The 26,803-nt window shown below is 42.7% G+C and overlaps 1 protein-coding gene across 1 annotated transcript; it reads left to right on the forward strand.

Annotated features, from left to right (window-relative positions):
* Positions 1-715: 715 nt before the first annotated feature.
* Positions 716-23,017, forward strand: CDC45 (cell division cycle 45). Its single transcript, XM_081893373.1, has 18 exons — positions 716-943; positions 2,897-2,956; positions 3,818-3,910; positions 5,064-5,201; positions 5,564-5,704; positions 6,770-6,825; positions 8,981-9,029; positions 10,353-10,414; positions 12,109-12,159; positions 12,990-13,109; positions 14,409-14,540; positions 15,723-15,821; positions 17,049-17,210; positions 17,434-17,572; positions 18,262-18,345; positions 19,963-20,081; positions 20,938-21,014; positions 22,644-23,017. The coding sequence occupies exons 1-18, from the start codon at positions 893-895 to the stop codon at positions 22,706-22,708; spliced, it is 1,698 nt and encodes a 565-aa protein (XP_081749499.1). The 5' UTR covers positions 716-892; the 3' UTR covers positions 22,709-23,017.
* The last annotated feature ends 3,786 nt before the right edge of the window (positions 23,018-26,803 follow it).

The following is a 26,803-nucleotide window of genomic DNA, read 5'->3' on the forward strand; positions in this document are numbered from 1 at the left end:
CATGGCGACCACGGCGTTGCTTGGCCCTACAATGGGAAACTCCGGCTACCTCCTTCGGGGTTTTTTCCCCTCCCCTTCTAAAACGAACAAAATGGTGGATGGGCACGCCCTCTCCTGTGACCAAAGAGTTGTTAGGGTCGACACGGAAGTGTTCTTCACACTCCTCACTTCCGGTTCTGATTAGACCTCTTGCGGGGCAAGGTTGGCAGAAAGCGGCTATGCCTCCCTTTTTGAGCTTTAAGCAGCAGCCTGGGAAAAAACCATGTTGTCGGTATCATCGTATATTTTATACATTTTATACATAGCAATCAACGTAAACATGTAAATAAGATTAGCAGGGTTCACCCCGCAAGCGCAGCCCCAGAGAATAGTGATAACTTTGATCCGACCTTTTTTTTAAATACAGGAATGATTATTTCAAGCCCTGGTAGGAAAGGGAGCCTCTAACCCACGCCTATGCAATTTTACATCCATTCCCTGCAATATTTCCGCCACTCTTTCTCGCAAATGGAGGCTGCCACTACCAACACGCAACCGGGAACCGGACGTCGCGTCCTACTGAGCAAGACTGCACCTCCTTTCCCCTTGCCGCCCAATCTCCCTTCTTAACTGTGCAAAAAGGCCTCTGCCGGTCCGCCTCAGAACTGCCCGTTTGGGGCGATGGGCGGTGGAGGGCGGAGCACGCGTCCAATCAAAGCGCCAGAGAGGCCGCACGGTGGGCGGGTCGGGGAGCCTATTGGGCGAGATTCGGAGCGCGGCGACCAATGGGCGAAGCCAAAGGGGTTTGGCGCCTTCCTTTGAGCGGAGCCCAAATCGCCGCCTCAGTTCGCCTTCGCCGCCGTTGCCGCCGCCGGGATCCTCTCAGGGGGTTGAAAGCCCGGCCTTCCCGGCCATGTTCCTGACGGACTTTCGCAGAGATTTCTATGAGGTGGTCGTGAACCAGGTGAGCGGGGCTCCCCGGCTGTGTGTGTTAGCAGGTCCCGGCGGGGCCAAGAGGGTCTGGCCGGCCCTGCGAGAGCCCCGAGGGAGAAGGCCTCGCTCAGTCCCGAAGCCCCTTGGGTGGCCTCGGTCGATGTTGTTGTCATTATTGTTTCGTATCTGTGCTGTTGAAGCGAGCACGTTCTTCTTCAACACTTCTCCGTTGAAAATGGGGACAGCCTGTTGATTCTTCTTCCTCTTCCTCTTCTTATCGTCATCATGCAATAGAATATTATTATTATTTCTGTTTATATATTATTATTATTATATATGCATATATATATATATTCATATATATGTATACATGCATACATATATATATGCATACATTATATATATATAGAGAGAGAGAGAGAGTGTTTTATATTATATTAATCGTTTCGTCGTGTCCGACTCTTCATGACCCCCTGGACCAGAGCACGCCAGGCAGGCCTGTCTTCCACTGCCTCCCACAGTTTGGTCAAACTCATGCTGGTAGCTTCAAGAACACTCTCCAACCATCTCGTCCTCTGTCGTCCCCTTCTCCTTGTGCCCTCTGTCTTTCCCAACATCAGGGTCTTTTCCAGGGAGTCTTCTCTTCTCATGAGGTGGCCAAAGTATTGGAGTCTCAGCTTCAGGATCTGTCCTTCCAGTGAGCACTCATGGCTGATTTCCTTCAGAATGGAGAGGTTTGATCTTCTTGCAGTCCATGGGACTCTCAAGAGTCTCCTCCAGCACCAGAATTCAAAAGCATCAATTGTTTGGCGATCAGCCTTCTTTATGGTCCAGCTCTCACTTCCATGCATCACTGCTGGGAAAACCATAGCTTTAACTATACGGACCTTTGTATAATTATACGGAACTATGTATAATTATAATATTTTGTTGTTGTTGTTATTACTCCACACATCTTCCTAGGTTGCCCCACCCACTCTGGGCAGCTTCCAACATATAGAAAAACATAATAAAACCGTTAAACCTTCCCTAAATAGGGTTGCCTTCAGATGTCTTCTAAAGGTTGTATAGTTACTTATCACCTTGGCTGGGGGTTGCATAACTGCATACCCTCCAACATTTCTCCACTGAAAATAGGGACGTCCTAAGGAACAACATGACATTCCAGGATTTAATCAGAAACTGGGACGGCCAGTAGGTTCAGTAGGGCTTTTCTCCAGTTAGGCATGTGTGCTAACCTGCACATTGTCTATTACTTCAGAGGTTCACTGAACTCAACTGGGCTTAGTCCATCCTCAGTAGCTGTTCAAATGGGATGGCTTTCTAAATCTGTTTGGCTTTTAGATGCCCAAAGTTTACGCGTTGTTTGTGCTACAACAGGCTAATACAGCTGCTCCTCTGTTGTTACCAAACATGAACAAAAACATAACACAATAAAATAAATGGACAAGCAACTGCACTCCCAAAAGGAAAGCCCAATTCATGCTCCAGGTTGGCATTTGCATTTCAGTACAGTGGTATCTCGGGTTACATACCCTTCAGGTTACATACGCTTCAGGTTACAGACTCTGCTAACCCAGAAATAGTACCTCGGGTTAAGAACTTCGCTTCAGGATGAGAATGAAATCGTGCTCCGGCAGCGGGAGGCCCCATTAGCCAAAGTGGTGCTTCAGGTTAAGAACAGTTTCAGGTTAAGAACAGACCTCTGGAATGAATTAAGTACAGTACTTAACCCAAGGTACCACTGTACTGCAGTGTGGAAAAGCAACATTGACCAAGCAATATAGCATGCTGGAGAGACAGCTAGACTGACTCCTTTCTCATATACTAGGATACTTTTTATACACCTTCAAGTGAAGTTTCTTTCAAGTTCTTTCTGTATCCAGAATTGTGATGAATGAAGTGGTTACAGATTGTTATTTCGTAGTGTGCTATTGTCATAGACACTAAAGAAAATGTTCTCTCTCTTTTCTTTTTTTGGTAGCGGGTGCTACTTCTTGTTGCTTCAGATGTAGATGCGCTATGTGCTTGTAAAATACTCCAAGTAAGTCTCCTTTTTATGTCCTGTTAATGTGCAAAAGTCAAAATGGGTGTAAATTGACCTGTGTGCAAAGATGAGGGGAGTCTAGTTTTCTAATATTGTATCCAGCTAAGCTCTACTGGGAGTAGACACAGTGAAATTAATGGGTCCAACTTCGTCGTTTCCATTAATTTCAAGGGATCTACTCCATTGGATGTAACCCAGCATGAAAGTTTTTGTTGGTTGATGGAGAGATGGGAATTTGCAGCCTTTGTTTGTGCAGTTAAAATACTGTCACCTGATAAGCAAAACTATATCTAAATTAAGCAGTGTTTTATCTTTAAACTGCCTTGAGTTCCTGTCAAGGAAAAAGATGGAGTATATATAAGTATATTTACTATTATTATTATTATTATTATTATTATTATTATTATTATTAAATTTCTATACTGCCCTTCCTCTGAGAGTCACAGACTTCACAATATAAAAAAACAAAAATAAACGCCATAGTAACAAACAAAAACAATCACACACACACACCAGTTTAAAAGGCTATAGATTGTTGAATTAGCCAAAGGCTAATAAGCAGTGAAATCCTTTTCACACTTATATTATTTGGGACACTTTACCATATTTAGAGTGCAAAACAGGCACTAAAAATTGATGATTAAACAATGTTTTATTTACAGAACTTTGTGAATTTTTGATTGCTTGGATTCTTGTACTTGTCTTCAAGTAAATCTTATTTATTTTTATATGACAGTGTGATACATGTTTGGCCTTGCTCAAACTGCTGCTGAGCAAAAGCCATAAGCTTCATTATTAAACTAATGGTGGTGGCTTGCTTACCTCTTCCTCTAAAATGTCACTTTCATTTCTTTTGAGGCTTTATTCCAGTGTGATCATGTGCAGTATACTTTAGTCCCAGTATCTGGATGGCAAGAACTTGAAACTGCATTTCTTGAACATAAAGATCAGGTAAAAACATAATTAGGATTTTTTAAAAAATCCATTTCCTTTCTAGCATCTCATGTTAAAAGCGCTATGTGTATTTGATAAGAAGGAAATCCTATTAATTCCATTGGTGCTTCCTCCCAAATAATCCTACATCTTATTACAGTAGTCCAGCCCACTCTTATGAAGAGTTAGCATATGAAGCTAAGCCAGATCATTGATCCACATAATGTAATATTCAATGGCTCTCCAGAATTTCCTTTGCTAGCCCTACTTGGAGATGCTAAGGAATGAACCTGAGGGCTTTTGTATGCAACATAGATGCAGTATCACTGAGTTATAGCCCTTCTCCACATGTGACTGATTCTGCACGGGAGTTAATTACCGTATTTTTCGTTCTATAGGACGCACATTTTCCCCTCCGAAAATTAAGGGGAAATGTGTGTGCGTCCTATAGAGCGAATGCAGGCTGTGCTGCTAAGCCCAAAGCCAGAACAGGAAGACGGAGCACTGCGGAGCGCTCCATCTCGCTGCTCTAGCTTGGGGATAGCTTCGCGCACAGCCTCTCCAGGGCAGCAGGGTGCCTTCACCCTGCTGTCCTGCAGAAACTGGCAAGGCTGTTCCCAAGCCAGAACAGCGAGACGGAGGGCTCCGTCTCGCTGCTCTAGCTTGGGGATGGCTGCGCGCACAGCCTCTCCAGGGCAGCGGGGCGTTGTGCTCCAAAGGCTTCAGGGATCTTTGAGGCTGGCAGTGGGGGAAAGCAGCACTTCCCCCCACCGCCAGCCCCACAAGCTCTGGTGAATGTACCTTGAACGCACCTTGTTTTAGAGGGGGAGAACAAGAAAAAAAATTTTCCCCCTGTTCTCCCCCTCCTATGGTCCGGTGCGTCCAATGGAGCAAAAAATACGGTACTTTTTATTGCTGTGGGTGACCTGAGTTCTCAGATTAAACAGTGTCATGTTAGATTCTGTTGTGGACAACTTAGAGGAAGACTAATTGCTTTCTGTAGTCCCAGGGAATTAGCTATATTTTCTCTCAGGAAACGTAAAGAGCTAATATTTCATAATAGCCCTGAGGATATGAGACTAAAGGAAGCATTAATCTTTTGGATATGGGCCAGCATTTCATAAACAACAACAGTCTTACTTGCATAGTAATATGACTTCCTTATTTGCAGTTCCAGTATTTTGTTCTCATAAATTGCGGTGCCAATGTTGATCTACTTGATGTCCTGCAACCTGAAGAAGACTGTGTTTTCTTTGTCTGTGACACACACAGGCCTATCAATATAGTGAATGTTTACAACGAGTCACAGGTAAATTCTGCTTCTTGAGAAAATGGTTGACCAGAATCCATTCACATTGTGATAGATAAGAATTTATAGGTGGATCCTTTGCTTCTAGGACATACTCTGGCTCCTTAAACTGGCATGGGTGAAATTCCAATAGATTGTCTTGTTTTATAGATCATAAATTCCATATTGATTTGTTCACCATATAAGATGACATTTGCTGTAGTTGTGATGCTTAGTTTTGTTATTGTTTTGTTGCTGATTAGCTAATAGTGTTTTATAGATTGTAATTGTTTTATTGACTTGTTAATGATTGTTAATTATCTTTCACTTGAATCGTTATTTCATTAAAATGTTTTATTTAATTAAGCATTTTCTTTTACTAGATCAAACTATTGGTAAAGCAAGATGATGACCTTGAAATTCCTGCCTATGATGATATCTTTAGGGACGAGGAGGAGGAGGAAGATTCTGGTAATGAAAGTGATGGTTCAGAGCCTTCAGGAAAGCGGAGGCGATTTGAAGAGGTTAGTTCCTTAAATCATGGAAGCTTAAATAAAATATACCCATGTATTAAAGGGAAATAATTGTGTTTTTTTAAATATAATTTTTATTAGTTTTTTTAACATATCATTTTCAACAGTAATTAAACATACTTTTCCATCTTATTCAAATTTTTGACTTCCATCAATCTTGTCTGAAAATTTTCCAATCTAATCTTTCCGTATGTATTTCTTATCCTCCCTATTACATTTCAAACTTATAACCAATATCTCTATCTTTTTATACTTTGTAACACTTCGTATATTTCTCCTTACAAAGCTTCTTGTAATCCTACTAGCGTAATTTGTTGATTACAGTTGCTCTTCAAATAATTCATATACTTCTTCCAATCTTCTGTAAATCTCTGGTCCTGCAGGTTTCGAATCCTTCCTGTCATTTTGTCCCAGTCCATTAATTTTGTCTGCCATTCTTCTTTCGTTGGAATTTCTTCTTGTTTCCATTTCTGGGAAATAATTATTTCTATCACAGGGCAAAGTTTATAAATAGGCGTTCATAATTTACTAGCCACTTTGCTATGAGGAAGTGAAGGAAGATGCACTAAGCCAGTGTTTTTCAACCTTTTTTGGGCAAAGGCACACTTGTTTCATGAAAAAAATCACGAGGCACACCACCATTAGAAAATGTTAAAAAAATTAACTTTGTGCCTATATTGACTATATATAAAGTAATTCTCTTGAATAGGAATCAAATAAACACAAAGAAAGTATTTTATAATTACTTTATTATGAAATAGTAAGTAAACAGAAATATGAAAAATTATAAAATACTTTATTTTTAAACCTTTCGAATTTTTCAATTTTTCCCACAGCACACCAGTGGTTGAAAAACACTGCACTAAGCAAGCAAATGGGTTATTGTTGTTTTTTTTTCTGAGAACTTCATTCTATATAAACATAAAAACTACAAGTTCAGGGAGTTAGAATTCAGTAGGTGACCGTTCTTTCAGGCACTACTTGTGGGATTACTTTATAATCAGTTGTGACAAGGACAGAGAAGGGAAATGTAAATTGCTATTGTAATCTCTGCAGGAAATAGTGGAAAGAACAATGAAAAGACGGCAAAGAAGAGAGTGGGAGGCACGCAGGTATGTCTTCAGATTATACACATACTTCTGTTGTTCTGTCTAATGGTAAAATTGAGATTGCAAGCTCTGAAATATTGACGTGGTTAGTGCATCATAGAAAGTGTATCTTTATTCCTTTTTTTAAAAAATTGCTTAGCTTATATAACGTGAAGACAAAAATCTGTTCTCAGCAGTTGTGTTTTAAAATATGTTATAGGTTCAAAAATAGCTCTCAGGCAATTAAATTTTAAGCAGAGGTTGGTTGGCCATCAGTCATGGGTGCTTTAGTGAGATTCCTGTATTGCAGGGGGTTGGACTAGATGACCCTTTGGGGTTCCTTACAGCCTATCATTCTATGATGTGGCATTAATTGGATGGAAGGATATTATCAAGGATAGAAATTGGTCACCTTTAGTAGGAAAGGCTTTGTTGATTACCTCTTTGCAGTGGCGTAGCGTGGGTTGTCAGCACCTGGGGGAAGGCAAGTAATTTGCGCCCCCTAACCCGGGGCAAGGCAAGTAATTTGCGCCCCCTAACCCGGGGCAAGGCAAGTAATTTGCACCCCCTAACCCGGGGCAAGGCAAGTAATTTGCACCCCCTAACCCGGGGCAAGGCAAGTAATTTGCGCCCCCTAACCCGGGGCAAGGCAAGTAATTTGCGCCCCCTAACCCGGGGCAAGGCAAGTAATTTGCGCCCCCTAACCCGGGGCAAGGCAAGTAATTTGCACCCCAACCCGGGGCAAGGCAAGTAATTTGCGCCCCCTAACCCCTAACCTGCCGTCTCTGCCAGCTTCTTCTTGCTGCTGCCTGGTCTGGTCTGGTGTGGTTCCCTCCCGCGCTCAGCGCTGCGCTGGGTGGCCGCTGCACTGTCCCTCCCCCAGGTAGTCCTTCGCTCTCTCTCTCCGCACCGCACACCTGGCACCCACCCCCTCCACAGTGGGCGGTGACCCGGCGGCTCGGATTCGCACAGCCAGCACTGCAGTGAGAGAGAGTGAGTGAGCCAGGTAGGGGCAGAGAGCTGTGAGTGCGAGCGCGCGCCCCCAGATGTTGCGCCCGGTGCGGCCGGCCCCCCTGCACCCCCACGCTACGCCACTGCCTCTTTGTGTTTCCTCCCCAAATCCAAATACAGTGGAACCTCGGTTTTCGATCGTAATCCGTTCCAGAAGACCCTTCAGCTTCCGAAATGTTCAAAAACTGAAAGTGGAAGCCTCAATACAATAGGGAAACTCAAAACGGAAGCCAAAACGGAAGCCACGTGGCATATTCAGCTTCCAAAAATCATTCAAAAACCAAAGCAGTTACTTCCGGGTTTTCGGCGTTTCACAGCCAAAACATTCGACTTCCAAGACCCTCGAAAACTGAGGTTCCACTTTATTTCTTGTGGGTACAGGATCTCTCCTGCGCACAAAATTTTTTGGCCTGTAAAGACTCCCCAGTTGCTTCAGTGGAGGCAGCAGTTATAATATATAGCTAGATCTAGTGTTTCCTTGCATGAAAATAAACAGGGCAACCTTTGCATGTAAGAGTTCTGCATACACAATGGGGTGTTTTTGATTGGGTTGGCTCTCTTTTTCCACATTACATCATGGAAATATTTTTTTACAAGTTTAACCTTTTGTACATAACAATTGTTGGAGTACAGCATTCTTTGTTCATTAGTGGAAGAGCCCTTGTGCTAGCGGAGGGCAGCGTTTAAAAGCTGCAGAGCAAAAGAACCCAAATCAACAATTTCATTAGCAGAAGTTTGTTTTTCAACAGATGATTCTTGTTGTGTAATCTGTTTTGTAAACTGCTTTCTACAGTCAAGCACTATAAATTTTATGAAATAAATAAATAAATCTTCAGTTATGTACAGTGGTACCTCGGGTTACATACGCTTCAGGTTACAGATGCTTCAGGTTACAGACTCTGGTAACCCAGAAATATTACCTCGGGTTAAGAACTTTGCTTCAGGATGAGAACAGAAATCGCGCTGCGGCAGCGGGAGGCCCCATTAGCTAAAGTGGTGCTTCAGGTTAAGAACGGACCTCCAGAATGGATTAAGTACATAACTAGAGGTACCACTGTACTTGTGTTTTCCCTTGTACAACGACAGTCCTGCAGCACAACTACATGGCTAAGTGCCTTTAACTTAGTGCTACATTGAATAAACCCCATGACTTCTTTCTCTTCTTCAGGCAAGAAATTCTGTTTGACTATGAGCAGTATGAATATCATGGGACTTCAGTGAGTATCAAATATCAGCATCAGTAGACCTTGAAGGAGAACCATTTTTTCAAGTGAAGATGTTATTACTTTGCAAAATTAATAGCAGTTAGTTCAGGATGCCTTACTTTGTGGAAAGGAAGCTCAGCTAGTAGCAGCATATATATTCTTTATAAATAAATTCTGTGTTTCTGGCTCTGTTGTCATGCCACATCTTTAGAAAAGCCCCTGACCCTCTTCTTGGGTATACATTTTTGCAGTAGTTTTTAACCTTTCTATGAGAATGGGGAAACGTTTGAACCATGCTGCTTTTCAGGGATAAATAAGTTTAGCAATTAGTGTTACTTATACACAAACGATAAGAGAGTGATTTCTAATGGGAGTGCATCTTCACTTCAGGAAAATACTATATTGGGAACACACACACACACACATTCCTGAATGCCAAGATCTAATTTGGGGCAAGTACTATTTGGAGAGAGTACAATTTGGGGCAAGTACTATTTGCAGAGATTTAAAATCACAAAATATGCAGCAAAGTAAAGCGTGGAAATACAGGCTGCTAGACCTTTAAAACATTCCCTTGTGAATTCCAAAACTTCCCTCTTCCCCCATTATAGGAAAAAAACACACATTTGGTAGGTTAAAAATCGGTTTACTTACAAACTTTCAAAGGGCCGATTACTGTACTTCAGAAAATTGCACAGGCGGTAAAACTTGGGTTAGTTACAAAGTGGTGAAAGTTCCTAAATATTGGTATAGGAACTCAAGATTGGTTTCTGAGAGGCATGCAGTCTGAGTTGCAGCAACCAGCTCAGACCTCACATGTTGAGCTTCATAGGCAGACTTGGGGGTAAAGAGAGGCATGATTACCTAGTTCCTCTCAAGGTGAGAGGAAGCTAACATAGCAGGACAGCTTACTCTATGATATTAACCCCTTCATGTGTTAATTACACATAAGCATGTTGGTTGTCTTGTTATCCCCCAAACCTTGGTGATGATATGAGTTACATATTCAGCTGCCCCCGACAGACTTCTGAGTGGTGGTGCTGTATTCTGAATGTGCAGGTGTAGGGAGGGAGCAGAAAGCTCAGGTCACTCCTGTACAGTTTGAGGCCGAGCTCTTGTGTGCTGCTGCTTTCAGAAATGAGCAACAACAGTTAATAACAGATGTTGTAATTAGTTCAGTTTCTGAAGAGACTGTAGCAAGCCATGGCTGCTCCTTACTTTTGTAAGAGTAGTAATGCTGCCCCTGCTAGATGCTGAAAACATTTGTTTGTGTGGAAAAATCTGTCCTTCCCCAATCACACTCAGCTATTAATTGTTGTTTTTCTCCTCTTGTAGTCTGCCATGATGATGTTTGACTTGGCATGGATAATGTCTAAAGACTTAAATGACATGTTGTGGTATGTAATTTAGTTTGTGGTAGTAGTATTGCTGACTTGCTTCCAGATGCGTTCCAACCTGTATAGAAATGCCCCTGCCAATTGCTCTACTGAAGAGGAAAATCCATTGAAAGCATTTCTCATGCTCTTACGGATGTCATATAAACTACTATTTCAAGTTTTTTAGGGTGAGATCATAATCCCTGATGCTTTACTAAACAGGTTTTTTAATGGTGGAATTCTACAAATGAGGCCCTCCATTCGATGCAGTGTTTGAAATTCGCCAGGCACATTTTGCACCTGACTTTCACGGGTGGCGCTGTGGGTTAAACCACAGAGCCTAGTACTTGCCGATCAGAAGGTTGGCGGTTCGAATCCCTGTGATGTGGTGAGTTCCCGTTGCTCGGTCCCTGCTCCTGCCAACCTAGCAGTTCAAAAGAACATCAAAGTGCAAGTAGATAAATAGGTACCGCTCCGGCGGGAAGGTAAATTGCATTTCCGTGCGCTGCTCTGGTTCGCCAGAAGCGGCTTAGTCATGCTGGCCACATGACCCGGAAGCTGTACGCTGGCTCCCTCGGCCAATAAAGCGAGATGAGCGCTGCAACCCCAGAGTCATCCGCGACTGGACCTAATGGTCAGGGGTACCTTTACCTTTATCGGCCACTTGCGACCAAGTGAAGATGCCCGGGTGCCAGGATGGCACCTGTCGTCTCCACCATCTGGAGGTGCATGCCTGGGCTGTCCTTGCATCTCGACTGTTTTCACACACTAGCAACCCATCCTGTAGAATTCTGTCTGTGATATCTTATCTGCACAATCAGAATGAATTTCAGGAACCAGAAAGTCATATTGGAAAATACAACTTTTGAGCTGTCTGGCCCCCAAATGGCAACTAGGCATTCCGTTTTGGTAACCCTGGTTTAAGGAGCCATTTGGCACCTAGCTTATATATCTGAGTTTCCAACACTGATTGTATGCTATTAATAAGGCAGATATAAAAGGAAATGTCCTTGAGGCACAGGCATTAAATGTCATTCATAGCTGTATGTATTTTCATACATTCTATGATTTATTTCCATTCAATAATTGCTTCCTTTAAAACAAGATGATTGAACAATAAAAAACATTTCATACATAAAAACAATTTCACATCCAATAGAGATACATCCAGAATCGTCCATGCTCAGTTCCTGATATTGCCAGTTAAAAGGAACCCAGGGAGCAGAACTGGTAAAAGCCTGGGAAGGCTTCTGCCAATTGAAATAGGCAGAACTGGGTAGTTATACCAGTAGTCTGAGTTGTTAAGAAGCAGCTTCCAATGTTCCATTGGAAAGTGTGGGGAAATATTTTCTACTTGCTAGCTAGGCATACCTGTGAGTACCTGAAAGCTTATCTGAAATATTTAAAGTGAAGCCCTAGACGTGTCTACTTGGAAATAAGTCCCATTGAGTTCAATGGGACTTACTCCCAGGTAAGTAGGTATAGCAGCTTCTATCCTTCTGTCCTCCAGATGTTTTGAAATATAAATCCCATCCCTGATTATTGGCCATGCTTACTGGACTGATGGGAGTTGTACGATGGAGGTAGGCTAAGGTATAGAATAGCACCTTAAAGTCTTCGGGGAACCTTTTAAATATTTGTTCACTATTCAGTCTCAGCAAGGACAGACAGAGAATATCTACAAATTCTTGATTCAGTTTTGATTTGCTTTTTAGGTGGGCTATTGTTGGACTAACAGACCAGTGGATTCAAGACAAAATCACTCAGTAAGTGAGCAGTAAATATTCTATTCAAATAGGTATTTTTAAATTGTTAGCTGCTTTGGGTGTCCTTGTGACTGGACAGAAAGAGGGAATTAAATAAGTAATTTTATAACAAATTGAATCCTTTAATTTATGCAATTATGGTGAGGACAGAAATTACTTTTTAAAGAGGCATGCCCATTTCATGTGTTAGAGGCGATCCCCAATTCTGCAATGAACTGGGAAACTTGTTTTTTCTGAGAAGCACAGTATTTATAGCATTTGCTAAGGCTGCATTGTATTTGAGAGACAATAGACGTCATTCCCTTATAATGTCAAAGGAATTTTACAGCATGCATTTTACTGGCAAGCTGTTTCTAATGAATTGACTTCTTTCCACATTGAATATCCTGAAAGCAGGAATGGTGAAATTTTATCTCCTTTTCTATAGAACCCTACACTCTACCAATCAGAGCTAGTTGCAAAACAGTGGGTGAGGGTGGCAGACATACATTTTCATACCATTAAGGAGCAGGGCATCTACAAAGCACATGCTGAGCTCCGTAATTTGAGTTTAGTACCAGAACTAATCTTGCAGCCCTTCCTAAATTCCACTTCTGGCTTCTCCCATATTTTTCTTAATTTTACCAACCTAACATAGAAAACACCTTCACTGTTGTCAAACATAAACCCTTGCAAATCTGCTCATCCCCTAGAGATCTACTGGTAGATATCAGTATATTTTTTTGCTCATTCTTTCTCCAAAAGACATTTAATATTTAAAAGGCAGATAATAGAGCTGCCGGGAAAAGAGATTGAACTAACTATTTCGTATCTGTTTTCTCTGTAAAAAGAATGAAATACGTAACAGACATTGGGTCTCTGCAGCGGCATGTATCTCGGCATAACCATCGCAACGGGGATGAAGAAAATTCTCTTTCTATTGACTGCATGAGAATAGCATTTGAATATGAGTATCCTTCTAAATTACTTTGCGGAAATATTTCTAAGACTTGGGTGAAGTGGTTTGTAGTACCAGTTGTTGCATTGCCTATGCCAGTGGTGGCGAACCTATGGCACGCATGCCAGAGTGGGCACACAGAGCCCTCACTCCTGGCACATGCGCCATCCGCACTGTTGTTTTGTTGTTTTTTCCATTTGTGCTCCCGCTCCTCCCCACACTACTGTGTGCGTCCGCTGCTTAAACCCGGAACCTTTTCTCCCCCCCTTCCCCCCCTTTTTTTTGCTGGTAGCCGCAATTGTATTTGGCAATTGGTCTGTTTTTCAATTGGCTGTGGCAGTGGCTGTTTCTGATTGGGCGCAAAAGCATTCGTTATTTGACCTTCCTTGTGATTTTTTTTCTGCGCCTTTTTCAGTGCGGCGTGGTAGTTCCCAGCTCCCTACTCCAATCCAGGCCTCGCCCATTCCCTTCCTCTGCCTCCCCCCCAGCTCCAATCCTCTGCAGGCCCCTCGCCTCCCGTGGGCCCGACCTGCCTGGGTTAGGAAGGCACTTGTACCCGCCGCATGCCTGGCCCAACCCAGCCTCACCCCTTCGCTGCGGCGACATTGCTGGAGGGAGGGAGGAAGGAAGATGGGGAAGACCACGCCGGGATCACGGGCGGGGAACAGGCAGGCAGTCACGGCTGTTGGACCGGCTGGCTGGGGTGGAGGCTCTCCCTCTCCTGGCGCCGCTCACCTGGCCTAAGGGCTGCTCTGTCCTCCCCATCGCAGCAGCTTGAGAGCGAGCCAGCCAGCTAGCAGGGTGGGAGGGGGGAAGAGGGAAGGAGATGGCAAGACCCGCGGGGATTTTTCTGTTGTGTCTCCCCCCAAAAAAGCTCAGCATCTTTGGGGAGTCTCCCCAAAAAGCTCAAAAACTTTGGGCACTTTGCAATAAATAAGTGGGTTTTGGTTTGCAGTTTGGGCACTCAGTCTGTGAGTGGTTCAGTTCAGACATAATGGCACTATTTCAAAGCAACCTGTTTATTGGAGCACAAGCGAGCGATGAGCTCTTGCGCTCTTGCCTTCCCTTTCCCCTCTGGAAGCTGGTCTCTGAAACCAGGAAAGTCCCTCAACAACCAGACGCAGGAGAGGGAGGACTTGGGGTTGGCATTTGTTCATGCTCCAACAAACTATGGTTTATTGAAGCAGCCCTGCCATATCTGAAGCAGGGCATTGTGATCCAGACAAGTCATTTTGAACTAGAATGCAATAGGCTTTTTTGATCCAACCTGCTGTAATTACGTACTTTTCCTAATTCTTATCGATGGTCTTAGCTTGTGCCTTGCGCTCTATCAACATTGGTCTCTGTATGAAAGCCTCTGTAATACCTGCTACACTTCGGCCAGCTTCAAGCTTTGGTCTGTGCAAGGTCAGAAGAGGCTTCACGAATTCCTTGCTGATATGGGGTGAGTTAATAAGGAGATTTTAAATAAATAAAGAGTTTGTATATAATATATAGCAGCATCAATGTGTGTGGCTCTTTTACAAAGTTCAGGAGAATAGGTCCTTGTTCTGAATTGTTTACAATAGAAAGCACAGGGGATACTACATAGAAAGGGGAGCAAAATGGAGAAAAGGATAATGGGGGGGGTGAGGATTTGCATTTATTTTAGTTAACAGGCTTATTCACAGTAGGGCATGAGGACTTGTGATGGGGAACCCCTGTGCCCGACTGATTCCCTGCCCACAGCAGGGTTTGTAGGCATTCCCAATCTGCTGATTGGCAGTGTCTGCAAAGCCCTCAGCCTTTGCCCTTGCGGTTTGATTTCCAGTTGTGCCGGGAATGAAATACTTCATCTGCTGTCATGGAGATGTTAGGTGATTGACAGGAGTGCCCTGCAGACTTGGAGAGGTCAGGATCTGGAGCACTAGGTGGATCCAGTTCACTGGCCCTGGACTAGAGGATTGAGACAAAGGATTTGCAGGAATGGTTCTGAAGGTGGATTTTGAAGGAAGCAAGAGGAGGCATTGCATGGATAATGTTGCATGCAGGCCTTTGCATAAGGGGCAAAGGAGAATTGGGAGAGTCATTTGGATGGCTGAAGGTAGTGGAGCTTGAGCAAGGTAGTGGGTCATGAGCAAGGCTGCCAAGCCAGGCAAAGTTTGACGTGCTTTCACCTAGACTATTGGGAACATCTCCAGAAAGTTCCATGTTTAAACTCTAGCATCTCCAGGTACAACTGGTCTGAAATCCTGCCATTCAGTGTAGACAATTACTGAGCTATATGGCCTTATGGCTTGATTCAGTTTAAGGCAGTCTTCTATATTCAGTTAGAAAACAGCCATTAACTAACCAGCCCTGATGTTTATGGGATGGATTTCCCCCTAAATTGATTTTTGAATTCTGAATTTATTGTTATTCACGTTTTATACTGTATTTTATGCTGTTTTTTTGTTGCATCAGTTAAGTGTTTTAGATTTGTTGTTAGCCGCCCTGAGCTCAGTTTTCTGAACTGGGAAGGGCGGGATATTAAAAATTATTATTCTTATTAGTTTTTGAATAATGAACATGAAGATATTGTGACTTGGCAGACTTGCTTTATCACTGAAAATGTGATCTCTTCCCCACCCCCACTCCTCTCCCTCAGCTTACCTTTGAAGCAAGTAAAACAGAAATTTCACTCTATGGACATTTCCTTGAAAGAGAATCTACAGGAGATGATTGAAGAATCTGCAAATAAGTTTGGGTAAAACACTTTTTTACATATTTGGAAGTCTTAGTAAACCTTTTAATCTCTGTGTGATGGCCTAAAAGTGTATTGTAGCCTGTCTGGATTGAGCAGAAGCAGAAACCCACCCTTGCCCTTACATGTCTACTAAACTTTCAACCAACTATTGAACAGTTCATCAATTTTTTAAAAAATAAACTAAAGCACTGCTAGCAGGTCTGCCCTTGCTGCTTACTATTTCACAAATATTTTTATTTATTACACCTTCCAAGGAGCTCAGGGTCTTAGGGTGATATATGGAGATTATAACACAAACCTAATTTGCAGGGTTGTTTTAGTGATTTCTAAAGTAACATGAGGGACGCTGGTGGCATTGTGGATTAAACCACAGAGCCTAGGACTTGCCAATCAGAAGGTTGTCGGTTCGAATCCCCACAACGGGGTGAGCTCCCGTTGCTCCGTCCCTGCTCCTGCCAACCTAGCAGTTCGAAAGCATGTCAAAGTGTAAGTAGATAAATAGGTACCACTCCGGCGGGAAGGTAAACGGCGTTTCCATGTGCTGCTCTGGTTCACCAGAAGCGGCTTAGTCATGCTGGCCACATGACCCGGAAGCTGTCTGCGGACAAACACCGGCTCCCTCAGCCTATAGAGCGAGATGAGCACGCAACTCCATAGTCGGTCACGACTGGACCTAATGGTCAGGGGTCCCTTTACCTTTAAAGTAACATGATTTTTTAAAAACATGATTTTTTGGTGTGTGCCTAGGGGGAAAAGTACTATTTATAAATAGTAATGCTCTAAAAGGAACTGTTTGACTGTTGATTGGACTAGCTGCCCTGATATCACAGAAATGGCAGGGCAGGCAGAGTTCTTCAGCTGCCACCAGCTGAACTGAGTTGATCTAATCCTAGTCAAGGCAAGCAGAAAGTGTTAAGTGTTAGGCCAAGGAAATGAGGATTGGAGCAGGGAAATGCCTAGAAAAATGAGAGGAAGAGGAAAAGAATAAGGAAAACTGAGAGAAAGACAAGCTCCTACATATTGCCATGAGCTACATAGGGAAGGGATTCAGGTGGACAGAGTTTTGTTATTAGGTAGTCTTCCAGAAATGGCCTTTAGAACATTAAATTCATGATTGCTTTAGCTACTTTCATGGTGTGTGTATATAGTATGTTCAGTGCTAAGACAGCAGTAGCGATGTAAAAAACGCTTTTAACATCTCTCCTTTGACTTAATTTGGTTTTGCAGAATGAAGAATTTAAGAGTACAAACCTTCAGCATCCAGTTTGGTTTTAAAAATAAGTTTTTAGCAAGTGATGTGGTGTATGCAGCTGCTTCTTTAATGGAGAACATGGAGAAGGACGAAAGTGGAACTGACAATTTCATCAAAGCTTTGGATAGTCTTTCCAGGTAACACACATAGTTTTTCAAGCTCATTCAAATCTGCTTTTTAATATTTTTTTTACCCACAACTGATTGGCAGTAAGGCATTCTAAACTGTTACATAAAAAATTCAAGGTCAATAAGAATGTACCAAGCAAGTGGTTACTGATAATAAATTAAGAAGTCTTCAGTACAGGTTTTTCTCTTCTCTGGTAAAGTAAGCTTCTTTCTGTTTTCCTTTTTTTTTCAGGAGTAACCTGGACAAGTTGCATCAAGGGCTGGAACTAGCCAAAAAGCAACTTCGTGCAATTCAGCAGACCATAGCCAGCTGTATCTGCACCAATCTTGTAATCAATCAGGGACCGTTCCTTTACTGTTATCTCATGGAGGTAAAATTTGCCTGGACTTGTTTCTCAGTTCTGTGCTGTACTTTTAAAACACTTCATTTACGTTAACAAGCTTGAAGTTCTAAACTGAATGGTTTTAGCTTCACACACTTGACACATGCTGTATCTACAGCTTTTCAGAGCCAAATTTAGATTAGATGGTGGAAGTGCTTTTAAAAGAAATATAAAGAGATCTGATTGCAAATCTGCAATGTTTGGCCCTGCATTATGGAGCCCAGAAGAGTGCAGTGTTTTTTTCCTTTAACATCTTAAGATTTCACTCTGCATGAAAACAGGGCTTTGAGTGAAACTTGCAAGGATACCAGACACTGTACACTTCATTTTAACTGATTTTAGTATTGTATTTTTAAAAATTGTTGCAACCTGCCCCAGGGAGTTTGTGGTGAAGGGCAGGTAAGAAATACTATGCGTTGATGGTGGTAGATTTGTGATCCAGGTGGTTCAGTAATCACCTTCAGGAAAGCAGCTGCACAGCTGAACTTTCATTTATTTTAATAATAGCCCTGCATACTGCTTGACAAGAACCTTTTGAATCTCAGCAAGAGAATCTGTTGGTGAGAAAAAGGACCCAGTGGCCTGGTATACATGTAGAAAAGGACCTATAACCTGTATATGGAAATTACTGCCTTTGGGGGCGGGTTTAGTAATTATATCTCTTTTTTCCTTCCCAGGGCACACCAGATGTGAAATTGTTCTCCAGACCAGTATCGTTATGCTTGCTTAGTAAATACTTACTCAAGTCATTTGTTTGTTCTGTAAGTCATTTTCTTTTTCCCCTTCTGGGTTTGCTTAAGTTACGCTGATGTTCTGCATCTAGCAGCATTGCTCAGACAAGACCTTTTCTCACAGCAGAATGGGGCGGGGGAGCAATTTTCAGAGATGTCCTGCAGTCCCCACACCCATATCATCTGCTCCAGGAGCTCCCTTACACCTCTTGAACACATTTAAAGGAGGGGGATGTTGAGTGGCCCTGCTGGATACAACTCATCATCTCCATGATGCTGAACAGCACAATTTTCTTTTAAAATGCACTCTTAAAGAGAGGTGTGCCGAAGTGATATAGAATTGTACTCATAAGGACCAAATTACAAAGGATATGGCTTGAAATGCATACAGTAAGCCTGTATTGTATTTCCTGGTTGTATTTCGAGGATCACACCTAAAGCCAAAACTGTGTACAGTGGTACCTCGGGTTACAGACTCCGCTAACCCAGAAATAGTACTTCGGGTTAAGAACTTTGCTTCAGGATGAGAACAGAAAACGTGCTCCGGCGGCACGGCAGCAGCAGGAGGCCCCATTAGCTAAAGTGGTGCCTCAGGTTAAGAACAGTTTCAGGTTAAGAACAGACCTCCGGAATGAATTAAGTATGTAACCAGAGGTACCACTGTATAGTCAAAAAACATTAGTTGCAATGGTGGGTGGGATTGGCAAAATCATTTTTCCTGGGGGTCTGCCCCCTTTTTCTTTCCTTTTTAATTTTATGTTTTCCCAAGAGCATAAAGCTGAATGCACACAAGTTAAATGTGTGCACGTTGTGGGTTTACTGTTTAAAAAAAACAAATAGTGCCAGTGATGCTACTGGGAAATGTACACACAGTACAAATGGCACTTTCGGGCAAGCAATTTTTCTTAGGTTAGGCGCAAGGGGCAAAAGGGTTAAATTCTTCCCTCCCCATTTGCTGCAATTTAATATAGCTCCTTACTTTGGCTCTAGAGTTAGATGTGAAGGCCTGGGCGGGGGGAAAAGAACAATGCAGGGAGCCCACATTCCCCCCAATCTTTCTGTTTTTCCCCAGGCTTTCTTATGTGTACTCTAAATTAACTCAAGAACTGTCTTAAACAAGGCATTGTATTGGAAGAGTAATGCTACAGGACAGTTTTATTTCTGAGCATCATGTGTTTTTATTCATTTGGTAAGGCAGAACATTGCAAATCTACAAAAGGAGCAGGTTTTCCAAAGAAAAGCACATTCAGAAAAGAATTATGCATTTCATCCACCATAGTGCTGCAACAATTTCTGTTTCTAAATTTTATTAAATTGCATTTTAAGCAACTTAGCACAGCATTTAAACTATTTTTATTGTAAGGCACACGTGAGTTCCTTTTAAATATGGGTAAGATAAAATCTCATAAACCTAGCAGAGCAGTAAGTTTAAATAAATATCTCTGTGTGTGATTGCTGGAACCAACGTCTGTCTGGTTACTGCTGCCTAAGGAACCTCAAAACGTCTAGCAAACGTTTGATCTATAATCCTTTTTAGATAACTTTAACCCTCAAATTAACTCCTCATCAGTACTTTAAAAAGCAGAGCTGAAGTTTTCTGATTCTGTCTTTGAAGTTTATGTAATCAATGTGGTTTCTGGTTTCCAGACAAAAAACAAACGCTGTAAGCTGCTGCCAATGGTTATGGCCGCACCAATGGACATTGAGCAAGGCACAGTGATCATGGTGGGGATTCCACCTCATCTGGAAAGCTCAGACAAAAAGAAGTAAGAGTTTTATTTGCTGGCCCTTTTAGATAAGATGCTCCATAAACTGAGCTGGCTCTTCCAGGTCTGATCATTGTTCTGGAGTATGTGTGGGGAGGGAGGAGAAACAACAGATACACATTTGCAATGAAAGAGGCCAACTCTGTATGGTTGTTTGGGTGCGTGCTGAGAACTAGCCTGGTGTAGCGGCTTGCATTTTGCACTTGAACCAAGGAGACTCAAGTTCAAAACCTTGCTTAGCCATGAAATCCTCTGGGTGGTCTTGAGCGAGTCACTCTTTCAGTCTATCTTACCTTGTATTGTTGTTGCAAAGATGAAATGAGGTGTTGGTGGGGTCCTAAACTCTTTGGAGGAAAGGAAGTATGGGAATAGTTTGCACAGTTGCCATTTTTGCAGCTTGTTAAATTTAAGCTGTTGTACCAAACGATTTTGCACTTGTATAACGTGGGGCAACTGGATTTTGCCAATCCCCTACAGCCTCCCACGTTCCCTGAAAAACTGCTCCTGGGGGTTGGAGGACTTTCTAGAGCAGTATAGGGGGCTGTAACCGGGGGGAGATCAGCGCTTTACTCTAGGACCAAATACCAGGCATAGGCAAACTCTGGCCCTCCAGATGGTTGGGACTACAATTCCCATCATCCCTAGCTAACAGCACCAATGGTCATGAATGATGGGAAGTGTAGTCCCAAACATCTGGAGGGCTGGAGTTTGCCTATGCCTGCCTTAGATGGTTGTATTTTTGGCGCGTGTGCTTATTTAATGGATGCTTGGGGTACTTTTTAGAGAAAGGCTAAATGCTTGTTGGCTTTTCCTTTCTGGGGAAATGCAAAATGCTTGTTTTTCTCTCCCTCTCTAGCTTTTTTGGAAGAGCATTTGAAAAAGCTGCAGAAAACACCAGTTCTCGGACTTTACACAACCATTTTGACATGTCTAGTAAGTAAATGCTGCATATCTTATATAAGCGAGAGCATCAGCAACTTTTAGGCTTTTCCATGCATGCCTTTGTTTACTTGTTTTTTAATGAGGCACATTTCAGAGAAAATTGTGCAAGTCTGAATACTTTACTGAGTATTTGTAAGCTTGTAAAAGAGCTGCGGCAGTCAAACATCACTGAGACTAGGAATGTGCACCAGGAGCCAACAATGTGCTTCACCTACTGATGTGCCCTAAAACCAAGTAGCTGCTGTTGCTTTGCATGGATGATGGATCAAAGAGGGAAAAGGCTTATCGGCTCCAAGTATTTACTTCTTGGCACTGAAGTAGTGCAGCTTCTAGTTTTAAAGTTTCAAGCGTGCGCACTCATCAGTTGATGAGCACAAGACCAACTGATGACTGGCATGTATGAAAAAAAATAACCCCACATCACAGACTGATGACCTGATATTCTTTAAACTAAAGTGCTTTTTGAAGGGAACGCTTCATTTATCTTTGAGTGTGAGTCATTGGGTGATTTGATTGATGATCATGAATGAATGAATGAACTATGAGGAAATATTACAATGTTGGGAGCTTTTTGCTCTAGGGAAAATAGTAAGAGTAGGGAGATAATAGAGGCACATAAAATTATGTATGGTGTAGATAAAGTGGATAGAAAGAAACAGTTTCTCCCTCTCATAGTTTTAGAGTCATCCAACTAAGTGGAAGAGTGGGACATTGAGGAAGAGGAAGAATGTCACACAAGGCATAGTTAAACTGTGAAATTCTCTACCACAAGAAGTGATGGCCGCCAACATAGACATATTTAAAATGGGATCGGGCAAATTAATGGAGGCTAACGCTCTCAGTAGCTACTAATCATGATGTCTGTGAAGTAGCATCAGGGTTGCTCTGAGGAGCAGTTGCTGGAGAACAACCGTTAAGAGAGAATTGCTGTCGTCATGTCCAACTTGCGGCCTACCCGCAGACATGGCTGACCACTGTGGAAAAAATGGCTTTTCTTAGGTTAGGTAAAGGGACCCCTGACCATTAGGTCCGGTCGTGACTGACTCTGGGGTTGCAGCGCTCATCTTGCTTTATTGGCCGAGGGAGCTGGTGTACAGCTTCCAGGTCATGTGGCCAGCATGACGAAGCCGCTTCTGGCGAACCAGAGCAGCACACAGAAACGCCGTTTACCTTCCCGCCGGAGTGGTACCTATTTATCTACTTGCACTTTGACGTGCTTTCAAACTGCTAGGTTGGCAGGAGCAGAGACTGAGCAATGGGAGCTCACCCCGTCACAGGGATTCGAACCGCTGACCTTCTGATCAGCAAGTCCTAGGCTCTGTGGTTTAACCCACAGCGCTACCCGTGTCCCTTAGGTTAACTAGTCCTAAAATGAATGCTACATGTGCAATGGTTACAAGTTAATACTGGTAGCGGTGGCTTCTAAATTGACTCTTAGAAATGTAGAGTGACTGGGGAAATCCAGCCAGATGGGCGGGGTATAAGTAATAAATTATTATTATTACCGCCGGAAAATGTTTAAATCAAGTTGTCACTGTAATATAGAACAGGTCCATCATGCTGTGATATGCTATCTCTCCAGTATTTGTGCCATTACAGACATTTCTTTTATTGTTTTAGTTATTGAATTGAAAATGGAAGATCGGAGCAAATTTCTGGATGCACTTATTTCTCTTTTGTCCTAGTGGTAAGATGGCGCTGAAGGATAATTTTTTTAAACCATTGAATCTTGAACAATTTTAGAACTCATTAAAATGCATCTGATTGTGTTCTATTTTTAAAGTTTTGTCTTTCTCCTTTTGTAAGGTCTTGATACCGTTTTATCTGTGAGTTTTACCTTATGTATATGAAATTTGTAAATAGCAATTATCTTGTATCTACCATGTTTGGTTTGTATAGCTTTGATGTGAACCTATTTTAAAGCATTGGGTGTTTAGATGTAGCCAATGCAGGTTTGTTCTTGAAAAATTTAATCAAATAAATTTTTCATTTTATGTCTTGGTTGATGTAAAATCCCTGTGCTATCTGATGATGCCGTGAACATCAATATTTTGCTAATCTACATATTACAAAAAATGGGAATACAGACCATTTCATTTTATACTTAGGGTGTGCCATGGGTTTCACTTAGCATGAACTGGTCCATCAATATTCAGAATTTGTAATGTGCTTTTTAATGCTTCAGTATGTTTTGTTTCTGTTTATTTTTATTTTGCAATGTTTATATACCACTTAATCAACAAAATATCTCTACCCGATTGTGCTTGATTGGCCACATGAATTATTGCTACTTTCCAAGTTGTGAATATTGGCTATGTCTATGACAGTAACATTGTGTGCTTTGGTTTGTTTGTTTTTTCCCATCCAGTCTTCAGTTTCTTTCCCAATCTCCGCCCCCCTCTATGATGAAGCCCATGGGTGTGTCTAGAGCAGGGGGTCAGCAAACTTTTTCAGCAGGGGGGCTGGTCCACTGTCCCTCAGACCTTGTGAGGGAACGGACTATATTTTGGAAAGAAGAAAAAAAAGAACAAATTCCTATGCCCCACAAATAACCCAGAGATGCATTTTAAATAAAAGCACGCATTCTACTCATACAGTGGTACCTCGGGTTACATACACTTCAGGTTACATATGCTTCAGGTTACAGACTCTGCAGACCCAGAAATAGTACCTCGGGTTAAGAACTTTGCTTCGGGATGAGAACAGAAATCGTGCTCCGGTGGCGCGGCGGCAGCAGCGGGAGGCCCCATTAGCTAAAGTGGTGCTTCAGGTTAAGAACAATTTCAGGTTAAGAACGGACCTCCGGAACGAATTAAGTACTTAACCCGAGGTACCACTGTATAAAAACACGCTGATTCCCGGACCATCTGCAGGCTGGATTTAGAAGGCGATTGAGCAGGATCCGGCCCCCGGGCCTTAGTTTGCCTATGCATGGTCTAGAGCAGGGATTTCCAACCAGTGGATCGCGATCTACCTGTAGATCTCTGGCTGATCCTGTTAGATCGTGGGATCCTTGTCGTGCACAAAAAGTTATGGGGGGGGCATAAAAAAACTCTGTACAATCCTCCCCCCCCAAAGGCTCAACAACTCTGGGCACTTCACTCCTTAAAAAAAAAAAAAAAAAAGCTTAACAACTGGGCAATCCACCCACCCCACACACACTCCTACCTCCAATCACAATGGGTAGATCACTGCTAGTTTTTTTATACTGGGAGTAGATCACAGTCTCTTGGGAGTTGGACATGCTTGGTCTAGAGGGTGCAGATGGGGAAAACAGACAGGTGGGGTTCAGTAAGGATCATAAATCTGAACCATGATGACAGCTGAAGGGAAATCTTTCAGGACCCCGGACAGAGCCCAGGGAGCAGGCAGCTTATTCTGAGAAGAACCATCTCAGCTGAGCCCCTGACTGTCCCTCTCAAGGCTCCACCCTCTTGCTGATTAGTGCACATCCTCTGGCTTAGAGCCTGGCGCTCCAGTGCCTCTCCAGGATCCAAGGCCAGCCTGCCCATGAAACAGGGTGAAGCAGCCCCCGAGGCAGCATTCCCACAGGTGCCTGCCCTGGCGGAGAAGCAGCAGCACCATTGGAACTGCTTTCCGGCAGCATCTCACCGAGATCTCATGAGAATTCGATGAAAATTAGAGGCGGAGCTGGGCGGCACTCCCTGTTTCTCCTCAAGCGGCGAAATGGGGTGCAACACCCCTGCCAGGATCTCATACTGAGCCCACTTTCTGTATGTGAAAAGCCAGCTTGGTGGAATGTAAGTCCCTTGGAGGATGCAAGCCCCTCTGTGGAAAGCGGCTTGGTCTCGGGGGGGGGGGTCTGGTTGTTAGGGCCAGTGTCTTCTCAGTCAACACTATTGACACCACACCCTCTGAGCTTGGGCTGCTGCTGCTGCTGCTGGAGTTCATGACCATTTTTTTTAAAGCAGTTGATTGTCTCTCTTCCTTCCATTTTTTTTAATGCATTAATGCTTTAGTTGAGATTCCTGCATTGCTGGGAGTTGTCTAGATCAGTGTTTCCCAACCTTTGGTCTCCACCTGTTTAGGGACTACAATTCCCATCATCCCTGACCACTGAGTCTTGCTAGTTAGGGATGATGGGAGTTGTAGTCCAAAAACAGCTGGAGGCCAAAGCTTGGGAAACACTGGTCTAGATAACCCCCAGGGTCTCTTCCAGCTCTACAATTTTATTACTCTATTAATCTTCCAGTTATCCATGGCTTATTTTACCGTTTTTGTACATATGGCATGTTTTAACACCACATTTTGCACCTGAAAATATATTTATACAGTGGTACCTCAGGTTACATACACTTCAGGTTACAGACTCCGCTAACCCAGAAATATTACCTCAGGTTAAGAACTTTGCTTCAGGATGAGAACAGAAATCGCGCTTCGGCAGCGGGAGGCCCCATTAGCTAAAGTGGTGCTTCAGGTTAAGAACAGTTTCAGGTTAAGAACGGACCTCCAGAACGAATTAAGTACTTAACCCAAGGTACCACTGTATACCACTTTTAGAAATAGTTTCGCGACCCCCCCAGTTGTTCTCACACACACGAGAGAGAGAGATTTCAAATAAACACAAACCAGCGACATTAAAAGCAAAGGAAACAACATAAAAACAGTAGAAATCGATCGTAAGAATCCTGATGCACTTAAAGGGTTTTCAGCAACCTCTTAGAAAGAGGGACCTTGGTGAATTATCTCCTTTCAGAGAAAATTCTACAACTTCAGTGCTGCTATGGACGAGTTGTTTGACAGTTACCTCTTTTACTAATGATGGGTCAGACATCAAAGCCTCTAGTGGCAATCTCAAGTCTTGTTCAAGTCCCAGTATGTGGAAGGGGGCCTTATACTAACCTGGTTTAGGGCTTTAAAGAATCTGCTCTAGTGCTCAGTTTTAGCTGCAGGCATGTTTGCCCATCCAGGCACCTCTGGGCAAACAATTTGCCTGGTTAGCACTGAAACAATCATTTTGAAAACTTTTTATAGCAGCAATCCAGATGTTGCTCTGGCAACAGGAACATCCCCTGAGCAAAGATCTACTAAAGGGTACTCTGCCATCAGAAGGAGAGAGGAGTTTCCACCCCTTTTCCTTTCCCCTATGTCACCTTCCATACTATTCAATAGAATATCAAGCCGCCCCAGCAGATTTTTAGGGTACAGAGGGCTTTAAAGGGAGGCAGGAATTGATTATAATTGTCTCCTGATTGCACCAGTAAGATTTCTCCACAGGATCAAAAGCTTTCCGTTGGTGGCAGCAGCTCTTATAGTGGGAGAGAGAGTCTGAATCTCAGGCAATTATTCCATGCCTCGCCCAACTACATGTGTTTGATGCAATAGGTTATAAACCTTTTATAACATTACTGGGGAAGCCCAGCCAGATGGGTGGGGTATAAATAATAAATTGTTGTTGTTGTTGTTGTTGTTGTTACTTTCATAACATTCCTACTGGGAAAGTGACATTACTAGGAAATTACCAGAATGATGTAGCTCTCCTGGTGAATGTTGGAAAATGGATGCTTTGCAGTGCCAGTGTGCATTTTCCTCCTACATTCTTCCATCAAATATAAAAAAGAATTACCTTGATTTCTGCAGACTCAACTCTTTATCGTTCAGAGGAGGCAGGTTTGAGAGCTCTGGACTTTCTTTTGTGGAAAGATTATAATATTCTTTATAGTTGTATGTTCATGTTGATATTTTTTGGCTTCGGCTGGAAGTTTAAAAAACAAAATAGTTAAGGCACTAACAAATCAGCTTATGCCCTATTATGCATC

This window comes from Podarcis melisellensis, assembly GCF_964234715.1.
Source record: "Podarcis melisellensis genome assembly, chromosome: 16".
NCBI lineage: Eukaryota > Metazoa > Chordata > Lepidosauria > Squamata > Lacertidae > Podarcis > Podarcis melisellensis.